General features: G+C 34.5%; 2 protein-coding genes across 2 annotated transcripts; one reads left to right on the forward strand and one right to left on the reverse strand.

The window, feature by feature from the left end:
- Positions 1 to 2786: 2786 nt before the first annotated feature.
- Positions 2787 to 4730, forward strand: LOC145555802 (uncharacterized). The gene is made up of 3 exons (XM_081617523.1): positions 2787 to 3201; positions 3381 to 3497; positions 4109 to 4730. Exons 1-3 carry the CDS (start codon positions 2896 to 2898, stop codon positions 4568 to 4570), a joined length of 885 nt encoding a protein of 294 aa, XP_081473649.1. The 5' UTR covers positions 2787 to 2895; the 3' UTR covers positions 4571 to 4730.
- A 5491-nt stretch (positions 4731 to 10221) lies between these two features.
- LOC145555803 (serine/threonine-protein kinase D6PK-like) lies at positions 10222 to 12639 on the reverse strand. Its single transcript, XM_081617524.1, has 2 exons — positions 11743 to 12639; positions 10222 to 11184 (listed from the first exon to the last, which is right to left on the reverse strand). Exons 1-2 carry the CDS (start codon positions 12453 to 12455, stop codon positions 10305 to 10307), a joined length of 1593 nt encoding a protein of 530 aa, XP_081473650.1. The 5' UTR covers positions 12456 to 12639; the 3' UTR covers positions 10222 to 10304.
- Between the last annotated feature and the right edge of the window lie 1144 nt (positions 12640 to 13783).

Consider the following 13783-nt stretch of genomic DNA (forward strand, 5'->3'; position numbering starts at 1 on the left):
ACATGAAGTAAAAGTGGGTGGTCCTGTGCAATATAGATGGATGTATCCATTTGAGAGGTAATATACATTTTCCCAAGCCACTCCATTGTTTTCAAGTTTCTTCTATATGGTTTATAATGTTACATGTTAATGAGTCAATTTAACTTATTTTGTAGATTTCTTAATCATCTGAAGAAGAAAATTGGTAATAAGGCACGAGTTGAAGGCTCAATTTGCAAGGCTTATCTTGCAGAAGAGATTTCCAACTTTTGTTCTTATTACTTTCAACCTCATGTTGTTACAAAATCTAGAGATTTAGGACGCAATGTTGTTGATGATGATGATCTAGATTCAACTATACCAGAATTATTCCAATTTAGCAAAGGTCGTGGCAAAGGTGTCCAAACAAGGTTTTTAGATTCGAAAGAAGTCAAGCATGCACACCACTATGTTCTTTCTAATTGTGGTGTGTTAGGAGAATATGAAAGGTACAAATTTCTATAATTGGTAGTTATTTTATGCAATTTGCTATATAATTGACGTTTTAAGGTTTATAGGAAGTTTGAAGAGTCGATGATGCAAAAATATCCTGGTATTGACCTTCATGATATTTGGAGCAAGTTTTCACATGAATTTTCCAAATGGTTTCAGGATTTCGTAAGTTTTTACAATCAAGTTTCAATATATCATTCGCTAAATATGACTAAGGTTATATATTTTATTAATTAATGGCTTGAATTTGAAATTAGGTTATCGAATCTAATGAGACTGATGAAGTGATTCGAGCACTTGCCATGGGTCCGTCTAGACAAGTCAAAACATGGAGGCAATTTGACATCAATGGCTTTAAGTTTCACACTTTTGATTATGGAAAGCACAAGGCAACTATGAATTATGGTGTGGGTGTAATAAGTGAGGAGGAAATTGATTACTTTGGCATTTTAGAAGAAGTCATTGAGCTGGTCTACTTGGGGACCGTAAATGTCTTCAAAACCGTCTTGTTTAAATGTAATTGGATGGATTCAGTGAATGGCATGAATATTCATGAGCAGTATAGATTAGTTGATGTGAACCACTCTAAGAAATACCCTGCATATGATCCTTTTGTTCTAGCACATCAGGTTTATCAAGTGTATTTTACCTCTTATCCAAGCTTAAAGAAAGATAAGAGTCAATGGTGGGTTGTTTTTAAGGCTAAAGCTAGGTCAACTGTGGATGTCCCAATCGATGAGTCAATTTTCCAAGTAGACATTGCTGAGACCCCAACCCTTTGTTCAGATGATGATGATGGTGTTATGTACGAGGATATGGATGAAATGGAGGAGGACACCTCAGGTGGTGAAGAGGAAGAACAACATGAAGAAGATGAATGGGATGATACTGAATCTGAATCTGAAGAAGAGGTTGATGGAGAGTTAGGATATACTGACAGCGATGACGAGGATGATGATGATGATGATGATGAGGATGAATAAGAAGAAGAATAATTTCAAAGCTTGTAGTTTTCAATATGTTTTCTTTGTTATGGGCTTATTTGTTTGATAGACAATGTGTTTTATCTTATTTGTTTGATATATGATAAATGTTTTAAAATTTGTTGATCATGTTTGTGAGCTTACTTTTTTTTAAAAAAAAAAATTATCATGGGTTATTATGTATAAATTAATTTTTGAGCTTATGATCTTTCCAGTTCTTTGGAAATGAAATCCTTCATGAAAAATTCAAAAATTGGTCGGGGAGGTAATCAAGGCGGTGTCCGAGCCAATAATCAATCGGTTGATCAAGACAATCCTGTGGTCACACGACCCACACCACCACCTTCTAATGAACAGGTACAAGTAAATTCTAATACTGATGTTACTGTTGAGAATGATGTGGCACCACAAAATTTGAATGGAGTGGAACAAGGAAAGATTGAGCTCTCACCAAATGGGCTATGGTCAGTTATATTCATCTATGTATTATATTTGTTGTCTTAGTAGCTTATTATCATTTTTTATGCTTGTGCTTAATCTTTCTTGCATCAGGTTTGATGACCATACCGTTAGTGGAAATGTCACAAAATCTTGGAAGGCACACTACAACCACCCATACATGAATTTTACTGAGGTTCCACTTATGGTTAGGGATCGTTGGTTCACTGAGTTTAAGCTATGTTTAGAATTTAAGATTTTCTTTTGTATTCATTGCTCTTAAACTAGTGAAGTTGCATGTTTCAATATTAGCTTTGAGTCTCTAATTATTTGTGGAAAGCATGGCCTATTCTTTGTGGAAATCATGGCCTATTCTATGTCACAAAACCTACTACATATCCTCCAAGTTGTATGCATAAATAAATTGTATTACTTTTCTAACCATATCATAATCAAATTTTCTTCTTTTACTTAGCTTATTTTGGATTCTCGCGTTATACAAATTAGTGAATTACCAACTACACCTATAACCTATTGCATATGTTCTGGCATTACTACATCAGTAGCAAAGAGTAGCAAAGATTAACCTGTAAAATCGACATTTAGAGAAAGTTTACAATCTTCACAATAGAAGCTACAATGCTAGTATGCCAGAATCTTGTTTGATCTTCATGAAGGCTCTACATGTTAGCCAATGTTTGGATGCTTAAGGGATGACAGATATCACCCAATGGCTGGCCATATAGATAGCAGACAACTATTAAATTAATGCATATACTCTGTTGCCCTTTTGGAGTGATGGCACAATTGTATCTGATTTATACTCTGATTTATATTTCACTTGGTACTGCTGGCCATATTTACTGCATGCCTAGATAAAACAGTCTGAAGTTTGAGACAACAATCTGAAGTTGGGATGCTTTATGTTAAATAAATCAGAAATAAAATTATTAATGTATAATATGCTATTTTGAGTTAAAATAATTTACTTTACTTGTTAATTATGTGCAGCGTACATATACTTGGAGACCTGAGTTCGATGCTAAGGCTAGGAGAGAATTTGACAAAAAAAGCTGGGGACCGACTTAGGGGTACATTGAACCAAGTTTTCAAAATGGCTCTCCATAAGCAAGTTAGTTTCATGACAGACACTGTTCGAGCTGAATTCATAAATAAGCGTAAGCATCCTGATTTTGTGAAACGTTCTAACCAAGCAAGATATAATCGGTTATCTGGCCAAACATTAGAGAAGTTTGACCCTGGCCATCGCCAAGGTAGCGTATCTACTCCTCAAGTGGTTAAAAAAATGGTAAGTGTATTATTTTAGCAGCAAACTTATGATTTTTAATATAAGATTGAAGCAAGTAGAAACTTTTTAGCCACTAATATAGATGACTATAACTGGTCTTTATTACAATTGCTCTGCAGTCTATGTCCCCCTATTTTTTGTTGTTTTATTTAAGTGCTAACAACTTCTTCTAATACAAGGCAAAGAAAAAGGATGGAATTTTACCAACTGCTGCTGAAGTCTATGAGAGCACTCATTCTGTTTGTGTGGGCAATGATGAAGTTGAATTGATGGGTGACAAGTCTCAAAAAGTCATGGTATGAGTATACTTCTATATTTTTCTAAGATTACAAAAAGATATATGGTAGTTAATGTTTGGAGATATAATGGATTGTTTATTTGTTTGTGTGATTGAGTTGGAGGATGAGAATGATTTGCCGGCATTAATCATATGACTAATGTGGTATGGCATAATGTGAATTGAAACAGGTTTATTTTGAAGCCATACCTTATAGGAGGGAATTCTTCAATTTACAAAGGAGACTCTGTCGAAATTTTTACTAATAACTGCTTACATAAATTATTTTACTAATAACTGCTTGGACCCTCACTGCCATCAATACCATTTGCTTAGACCATCACCTAACTTTTCACTTTGTAACCAAACTCAGATGGTATCTAAATAAATCAGATGGTATCTAAAGGCAAGTTTTTACTGCTATGTACTGATCTGATGTCCAAAATGAAAGACTATAAGATAACAATTAAATTAAATTGTGTTTTAGCAGTCTAAACAAGTTTTTATCCCGGACGATGTCCCGAGTCATTGCTTGTATTTTTATTATAGTTGTTTTTTTTAAAAAATGTATTTAGTTTATTTAAGTTTTAACATTTGAGATCATAGTTACTAATACATATCTTAATGCAGGGAGAATATATGGAAAAACTTGAGGAATATAAGAACAAAGGAATTGAGATAAACCCCGACAAAGTCTACTTGGAGGTTGTAGGTGGGCAAAAGAAAGGAAAAGTCTACGGTTTAGGAAGTGCTTCACATATGTATTACAAGAGTGATCCTACTTCTCAATCTACTGCATCATCTTCCACTCCTTCCATGATTTCTCAATTAAGTTCTCAAGTTAAAGAACTAAAGAATATGGCGGAAGAAAACCATAACAAGGTAGAAGAAAGCCAAAAACTAGCGGCAGAGAGCTTAAAATGTGCTAAGGAATTCGTCGAAAATCATGAGATCGAAAAAGATACATGGAAGAAGGAAAAATTAGCTATGCAAAAAACATTGCAGGAAATGGCATCACTTGTAAAACAAGTTTACCGTCCTTATAAGCCTCATACGCCTGCAGTCACCCGCTCTCGTGATACAACTAAGTGATTTTTATTTTCTTGGTGGTAATTTTATGAACAACTGGTCTTTTACATTCTCATTAATTCTTGTTTGAAGTAGCTTTTTTTTATATGGGAGGTGACTTTTGGAACAATTAGTCATATGAGTTAAATATTGTTTTTTAATACATTGATACAAAATTGATTGATATTTTGGATATTTGAATAAAATTAACATTTTGATTATTTGAATTTATGCGTGGGTACCTTTTTTGTTTTGTGATTAATATTGGTCGTCGCTTAATTATGGTCTCAAATATTGATAGTTAGTCGCAAATATTTAGCGACTGCAAATTTGGTTTTAGAGACTAATTGGTTAGTTGCAAAATCATTAGTCTCAGTAGTCGCTAATCTGTCACAAATAATTAGTTTTGTAGTCGCAAAAATTTGGTCTCGTATGTAGTTGCTAATCCGTCGCAAAAAACATTAGTCTCAATAGTCGCAAATCCGTCACAATAAAACTAGTCTCCGTAGTCGCAAAAGTTTAGTCTCGTAGTCGCAAAAATTTGGTCTTGCAGTCGCTAATTCGTCGCAAAAGTAGTCTTAAAACATTGATCTCTGTAGTTGCTAATCCGTCGCAAATATATTACGACGGACAATAATTTAGTTGCTAAAATTTGAAAGTTAGTCGCTAAATGGTAGTTGCAAAGGCATTGCAAATCTGTCGCTAAATTTTCGACTGTTCAAAAATTAGTCGCAAAAATAGATTTGCGACGAGGTCTTTGGCAACGAACCAAAGTAGTTGCAAATCCGTCGCAAATCCATTTTTGCAACGGATTTGCGACTACTTTGGCCGTCGCTAATTACCCTTTTTCTTGTAGTAAGGGCCTTAATGGTTCCAAGTTGTATGATTTAATTTGGTTTTGGTTATTGGTTTTGAAACTTATTTATAATTGAGTTAGTTTTTCCGCTGCTATTTTCTGATAAAGCCTTAACGTTTGAACACGTGGCGGTAGCACGCCAGTAATTCTCTTGAATATTGTTCAGGGTCCTCACAGATTTAAAGAGAAAATTATTGGGGTGTTACAAGCCTCACCGAATATCTTCTCTTAGAAAAATAGTAATGTAATTTTTTCATTTGTGTAATTCATTATACTTTTGTTATTGGTCTCTTTCACTAACAAAAAGAATAAATTAACTTATTTACGAAAGTAACCACATTTTTTCATTGAGAATGGGCGGTAGCACGCCAGTAATTCTCTTGAATATTGTTCAGGGTCCTCACAGGTTTAAAGAGATAATTATTGGGGTGTTACAAGCCTCACCGAATATCTTCTCTTAGAAAATAGTAATGTCATTTTTTCATTTGTGTAATTCATTATACTTTTGTTATTGGTCTTTTTAACTGACAAAAAGAATAAATTAACTTATTTAAGAAAGTAAACATATTTTTTCATTGAGAATGTATTCGATACGGACTGTCGCACGTAGGTTGGCTGATATATTTTACTGGTTGGATGATATGTTTCAAGTGTTGGCTGATATGTTTCATTTGTTGGTTGATATGGCTTTTGTGTTGGCTAATATATTCCTTTTATTGGCTGATATGTTGTTTTTTTTTTTTTTTTTTTTTTAAAAAAAAATTTTGATATGTTCCTTTTGTTGGCTGCTATCTGACATTAGTTATCTGATATATTCCTTTGGTTGGCTGATATTTTCATTTTGTTGAGTAATATGTAAATTTTAATTGTTGGCTTATATGTCCCATTGTGTTGGTTGATGTGTTTATTTTTTTAGCTTACCTATTGCTTTTGTGTTGCTGATTTGATCCTTTTGTTGGTTGATATGTTCCTTTATGTATCTTTTGTTGGATAATATGTTCTTTTTAAATTGTTAGCTGATATGTTTCATTTGTTAGCTAATATGTTCCTTGTGTTGAATGATACGTTTTTATTAATGTTCAATTTGTGTCTAATACTGACTAATATTAGACATCAATTGGCTGATATGTTCATTTTAATGGCTGATATACGTCATTTGTAAGCTAATATGATTAACAACATACAATATTTGTACGTCCTTCTCTCTCATCTTTCCCCCTCTTCCTCTTTTTTCTTTATTTCTATTTCAAATGAATAATATATTAGCCAACAACCCAAAAATGCTCAAACTCCAAACTCAACCACCACCACTCACGCCACCTTCTCTACCCAATTCACCAACACCAACCCAATATAACAAACTACAATAACAACAACCGCACAAATCATCGCATCACCCCGCAACAACAAACACCGCCAAATCAACCCACATCGCCACCACCTCCACCGCAAAACACTTTCGCAACTTTTCATTGCAAATACCTAGCCACCACCATTAGCAGCGAACCACCAATATGCAACACCAAATTGCCAGACCACTAAGCGTCACCACCGAATCGCCACACCAAATCGCACCAAGTAGCCACCAAATCGCACCCCTATCGCCACCACCAAATCACACCAAAATCGCCATTAACAAATCACACCACCAAATCGCAGCAAATCGCCACCAACAAATTAAATAGCACCACCCAATCGCCACCAAATAACCTCTAAACTGCACCAACAAAATGTACCACCAAATCGCAAGAGAAAGAAAGAGAAGGGAAGAGAAAAAGGTAAGAGAAAGAGAAGGGAAGAGATGTAGTAGTGTCACACCACCAAAACTACATAATAGTTTGTGTTATTTTTTCATTGGAGTAACTCCACATCTGTCGAGGTACGTTGTCCCATTTGCTTATCACATTAAGCCTTATTATTCCATTAATTACCATATGTGTGAAGTGGTAACCCTATATAGTTAGCCACATATAAGATTTTATGTTATACTAATTAATTGTATAATGTAATTTTATTTATTTATTTTTTTTTTTTTTTGCCATAAATACGTTCTCATCACTTTTTTTAGTGCATTTCTTTCTTAAATTAACTATTTTTTAAATCATTCGTTTATTTAGACATCCTGGTTTTATTATTTTACTTTCATCACATGGTCCCCATTCACACCCTTTTAGAATTATTATTTCTCTACTCACAAAACCCTTACTTAGCTCTTTAACAAACTATTACACTATTATATATTTTCTACGATTTTTTATTTTCCAACAAATCCCACTACACCATTTTATTCTATTCAACTCATTTTGGTAAGACTTAATACTGGTCAAACTGATGCACCAAAAAACACAGAGGAAGTACTATCGAATCGAATATATATTGTTGATATGGAATTACCTAGAATTTTGAAAAGCAATCAAGCCTAAGACTTCACTTTTTAAGGACCTATGTTTTTTTGGACTTGACAGCAAGTTAATGAAGGGACTTAGGGTCTGTTCTCATTGACTGAACTGAGCTGAACTAAACTGAACTGAATTCAGCTGAACTTAACTGAACTGAATTGAGCTGAATTGAATTGAAATGAATATTTTATAAGAGAAGGAAATTAGGAGCTGAACTGAATTGAATTGAATTTCAACGTAAGAGAACAGACCTTAGATTGTTTTGGCAGAAATTTATTTAAGGGATTGAGTTTTTAGTCTGGTAAGTTAAACATGGATTACTTAATCACATTTTTAACTAGAGTTCTAAAAGGTGGGAAAAAAAAAACTAGGAGTTCCCAAAGGTGGAAAAAAAGAAAAGCATAGACCCCAATCTTATGCCTAACTCGATTTTACATAATCACTAGATGAAGCGCGTGCGATGCACGGTTTGTTTGAATTTTTAAAAATAATTTTTTAATACATATATGTATGTGCTAAAATTTGTTATATATTTAGATAAAATTCCTAATATCAAAAAATAATATTTTATATTTAATTAATTTAAATTGGAAAATCTCATTCGCCAATTTTGCTTACGTGGCATTTGAATTATTTAATTATAAAAGATTTTAATAATCTCCTATTTAATTGGTTACTACTAAAATTTATAATCCTACATGGCACACTAAGAAAATTAGATCCTATGTGGCTCTCTAAAAACTCGGGAAAAAAACTCCCCTTTATATATATATATATATATATATATATATTAGATTTTTTCATGTTATAAATACATTCTCCCTCACTTTTTTTTAAGTGCATTTCTTTCTTAAATTAACTGTTTTCTTAAAACACTTGAACATAACTTAATTAAATTATTTAATTTTTTTGGTCAAAATATATTATGGAGCAAAGCAAGATGAACCCAACCCTAATAGGGATGGCAATGGATCTGGACCCGACCCGGATCCGTGGATCCAGATCCATTTTTCACGGATCTGGGTCTTCAAATTTTGGACCCAACGGATCCGGGTCGGATCTGGGTCCTGCTGACAAAAACGGATCTGGATCTTGGTCTGGGCCCTAGACCCGGATCCAGATCCGTGGACCCGTTTTTTTATTTTTCCTATTAAAAAAAAACTAAAATTGTTTGTTTTTTTTATTAAAAATGTTGATATTGTTAGTAATGATAAAAATTAACCAGATAAATTTTGGATGCTTATATTATATACATCATCTTTGTTTTTTCACTAGCTCATATGTAACATCGTATTTTTTTTTTTTTGTTGTTTTTAATTTTAATTCAAAATATGAGTGTATAAGTTGGTTAATTTGGGGTTGAACTTAATAACCAACAACGTAAGTTTGAAATAAATTTTTTGACCCGAAAATTACATTTTTTGCAAAAAATTAGGCAAAATATATTGGACCCGTTTTGGACCCGGATCCGTTGGACCCGACGGATCCGGACCCGGGTCTTCATTTTCTAGACCCGACGGATCCGGGTCGGATCTGGATCCTACATACAAAAACGGATCTGGATCCGGGTTCATCCGGACCCGGTCCAGATCCGACCCGTTGCCATCCCTAAACCCTAACAAAGAAAATGGGAGCACAACCTCCAACAAAAGAAAAGCAAAATGCAACACAGAAAATTAACTGTCAATTTATCTCTCCCCCCAAAAAAAAAAGAAATTCAACTGACTTTTGCATGGAATTTTCATAATGAGTAGTCCATTTTCAATAGTTCCCTCTAAAAGTGAAGATTCACGCTGGCCAAATAAAAGGGAAATTGGGGCCACAATCTCTTTCTCCCTCCCTAGTTCGAGGCAAATCGTGACATTGAACAAGAACCCACATGAAAAAGAATTTCTTTTGTGCTTAGTATGACTTATGACAGCAGTGTAATGAAAGACAAATCATAATAAAGCTAGGCATCTTTCCCTGTTCCTTTTTTAACTAGCTGGAAAAAGAGAATCATAATCGGATATGAGAGTATGAATCCTACCGTATAGTAATTTGGTCGTGTTCTTTTGAGTTGTATAGAGCCAAAACGAATCGAATTGAAGTAAAATAATGAACTGAGTTGAGGTGAATTGAACAGAAAACAAGTTTAAAAGAACATCGTCTTCCTATGACTTTGTTAAATTGCAATGTGAATGTAAAGAGGTGTACGGTGTTTTAGGAGATGATAGGCAAAAAATGAAAGTAAAGGGACTCATGTGATTAGGAGAAAGAGAAAAATACTCCGTAGTCATTGTCTCAAAAGAGAATACGTTGTGATTTGAGAGAAATGGGTAAGGTAGTACTGTTTTTTTTCCCCCACAAAAGCATATGATTTTGATTTTTTTGAAGCACAAATAAGCCAAGCATAATACTGCAGGAAAAAAGGCCTAACTTCATTGATGAAAAAATGGATACACAAATGGCATTTATATTATCCTAACTAATCAAAGATTATCCTAAATAAATGAGGGAAATTTCAGAAAAATTCAAAGTCTAAATAAGGACCCGAAGACCTATCTGAGTCTGAAGCACCTTGTTTGTCATTAGGAGGTTCTGATGATGTTTTGGATGTGTGATTATAGATTGTGAGGTCTATAGGTTTCGGAATTTCTGGAGGGGTACTACCGCGAATGAGAGCCCAATTTACAGTTTCGAAGAAGGGGTGTTGTTTGATCTCAGTTGCACCTCTCTTGAATCCCAATCTTTTTTGGGGATCTTTTACAAGCAGACCTCTGATAAGATCTTTAGCAGCAAAACTTGCTGGTGAACCCTCAGGAAATTTGAGTGGCTGCCCAACTACATTGAACAATGTCTCGCGGTTTCCATTGCCTTTAAATGGTGTCTTACCATGGAGTAGTTCATACAAGAAAATACCAAACGTCCACCAATCGACAGCACTGCCATGACCATCTCCTCTTATTATTTCAGGAGCTAAGTACTCATGTGTTCCAACAAATGACATAGAGCGGGCATTGGTAGGTTCTGCAATAAGAATTGGAAGTGAGGATGTGTTTGTAAAATTAAACTTTTCGCTCTTAACCTTACTAGACTTGGAGCTGAAAAAGCGTGGCTTGAAACAGGAAGGCTGCAAGCAAGAGGGCTCAACGCAAACAGGTAGTTTGCAAGACGGTTCAATGCACCGAGGTTCAATGCAGTAAGAAGTGTTTGTACAATTGGGCTGATAGCTTCCCTTAACAAGAGTCGGATTTACACAACACCTTAATGAGAGGTCAAAGTCCGAGAGCATAATATGCCCATCTTCCCTCACCAAGACATTTTCGGGTTTTAAGTCCCTATACACTACACCCATCATGTGTAGATATTCCAAGGCAAGAAGCACCTCAGATGCATAAAACCTGCAATAATTGAAAACCAATCAAATTTAGATTCCATTCTCTTCACCTGAAATTCAATTATCCGAAATGATTGAAAGGACAAACGAAAGACTCAAAATAATTCAAGGGTTTTCTCACATCAATTAAAATGTAAGCATACATGCAAAAAGGGTCAAAATTTGAAGCATGCCATAAATTTGACCGTATAATGTCAATCAATTCCATCATTTTAAGAATAACATCAAATAGCATGTGAAGATCGGAAAAATCAATTCAATAGAGTCCCCACAAAACAAACTAAATCTTTTGTTGAAGTGACATTTTTCAAGTGATTTTCTTAGAGAAGGATGTCCCCCAATTTACAGCCATAAGTACCTTAAATTAACAACTTTAGATCCCACATACCCACACTACCAAAACATTATCATTAAATATAAGACCAATAAATCCCCCTCATCATCTTTACACTTTTATTGATCCTAACTATTGCTCTCTCGGAGCACTGTACACCCGGGTATATAAACCAATCGTCGAAAAATCAACAACAAATCGACAAAAATAAAGTAAAATAAAACCAACCTCGACGCCTGCTCGGAGAAATGCTTGCTAGGCTGACGCTGCCGAAGAATATGAAGATCACCACCATTACAAAACTCCATAAGCAAGCAAGAAAACTTATCGGTTTCAAAATGTGAATAAAGTGTTGGAAGAAATGGGTGATCTAACAAACCAAGAATATCTCTCTCAGTTTGAGCTCTCAATAACTTCTTTCTTCCTGCTAACATCCCTTTATCCATAACTTTCATTGCGAACAAACACCCCATTCCTCGAAGTTCAGCTAAATAGACACTTCCAATATCACCAAATCCTAATTTCTTTAACAGCCTAAAATGTGCTAAACCCAACTCACCATCTTTCCCTTTAACACATTGAATCGCCTCCATTCTAATATCGTTGCCTTTATGAGGTTTATTGGGGTTGCTACTTCGAAAGCTGCTACTCGCATCGACATTGCTATTGGGATTATTGCTAGAATTACTCATCTCGCTCATACTCGAACTCACGCTCTTTTCACTCTCTCCATTTTCCGCCATTTTAAGCAAGCACCCAATATTATTAGGCTTGATAAACCCACTAATTTCAGACCCAGAAAGAGTAGTACTGCTACAAGGACTTACACTAACACTAGCACTAACACTGACATTGTCGTCTTTAATGGTTAGATCTTGAAGAATGGTATTGATAGATTCAGAGTTAAGATCAGACCTCTGTTTCTTACTGGGTTTATTCATGGATGTAGGAAAGGTGTTCGACGAAATGCCTGAATGAAGAAATGGTTTTTTCTGGGGTTTGAAGAAGTGGGTATTGAAGATTTGGGTCAATGGAAGATGACGCCGTCGTCGAGGCGGTCAAAGCGGGAGAAAATGGAGGAGAGAGAAAGAGGGAAGAAGAAGAAGAAAACGGCATTCAAATTTGAAATGGGGTAATTGTTTTTTTGGGTTGGTGGGTGGGTTAAGTGAGGTGAGTTGAGAGACCCAATGAAGGGGTGAGTTGGGGTTCGAGTAAACTCAGTAACCCAGATGAGTTACAGCTTACAGACAAAAAAATATACAGAGGAGAGAGAAACAGAGAGAGAGAATGAAGAGGGAAAAAGTGATGCCTTTGGAATTACGAGGGAGACAAAAGTGATTCAGATTTTCCAAAAAGGATGAAAAATAAATTATTGAAATTTTTGGTTAAATTTTTTTTTTTTTGGCTACTATAACAGGCATAACAGCCAATACCGTTAACTAATTAGCAGTTTTTAGCATCCTATGTAAAGAGGCTAATCTCTGATTTCTTGAGGGTAAAGTGCCAAAACTGGTGTTTGTGCTAATACTGCTAATGTTCAATAACTAGTGTTGAAGAATCGACATAAGGTATATGGATAGATGTTGAAATTTTGAGATATATGAAAAATTGACATGTAAAGATATTGCACGGATTTAAAAATTAATGTTAAAAAATTTCAGATGTAAAAAAGTGACATGTAAAGTTATCGAGCGATTTTAAAAATTAGTGTTGAAATTTTGAGATGTTAGTAAGTGACGAAGGTGATTGATGGGGTATACATGTAAATAAGTTACTTGTACATCTATTTGTTATCCTCTTCTTGAAAAGAAAGTTGATCAAATTAAAAAAAAAAAAAAAAAAAAAAAAAAAAAAAAAAAAAAAAAAACTTCAAGATGCTACTACTAATAAATATACTTTGTATGTAACTATTGCTAACCTTGTTTTGCCTTGAGTATGTGACTTGTTGATTTCAAGGAAGAGAGCATAGGGTGAATAAGATTAAGAGATGTATATAAAAAGGCCTCTCAAGACTCAATTCAAGGAAAAAGAACCATAAATCAAAGATGATTATGGATAACTTACAATCTTGTATGATATTGTCATATTAAAACATACGAAGTACGAAGTAGTTTATTACAAAAACCATAAATCAAAGATGATTCTGGATAACTTATAATCTTGTATGATATTGTCATATTAAAACATACGAAGTACGAAGTAGTTTATTACAATGTGAATTTGTCTATAAAACAAGGTTAAGAGATACACAGGTTTTTGAGGGCATAGT

Source organism: Chenopodium album, chromosome 8, assembly GCF_948465745.1.
Source record: "Chenopodium album chromosome 8, dcCheAlbu1.1, whole genome shotgun sequence".
Lineage (NCBI taxonomy): Eukaryota > Viridiplantae > Streptophyta > Magnoliopsida > Caryophyllales > Amaranthaceae > Chenopodium > Chenopodium album.

Excerpts from the sequence above, each read along its gene's own strand:
- LOC145555802 (XM_081617523.1), top strand. The coding sequence starts at position 2,896 with ATGTGCAGCGTACATATACTTGGAGACCTGAGTTCGATGCTAAGGCTA. Across the intron at positions 3,202-3,380 it reads CTCAAGTGGTTAAAAAAATG|GCAAAGAAAAAGGATGGAAT; the intron begins GTAAGTGTATTA and ends TTCTAATACAAG. Across the intron at positions 3,498-4,108 it reads ACAAGTCTCAAAAAGTCATG|GGAGAATATATGGAAAAACT; the intron begins GTATGAGTATAC and ends ATCTTAATGCAG.
- LOC145555803 (XM_081617524.1), bottom strand. The coding sequence starts at position 12,455 with ATGAATAAACCCAGTAAGAAACAGAGGTCTGATCTTAACTCTGAATCT. Across the intron at positions 11,185-11,742 it reads TTCTCCGAGCAGGCGTCGAG|GTTTTATGCATCTGAGGTGC; the intron begins GTTGGTTTTATT and ends CAATTATTGCAG.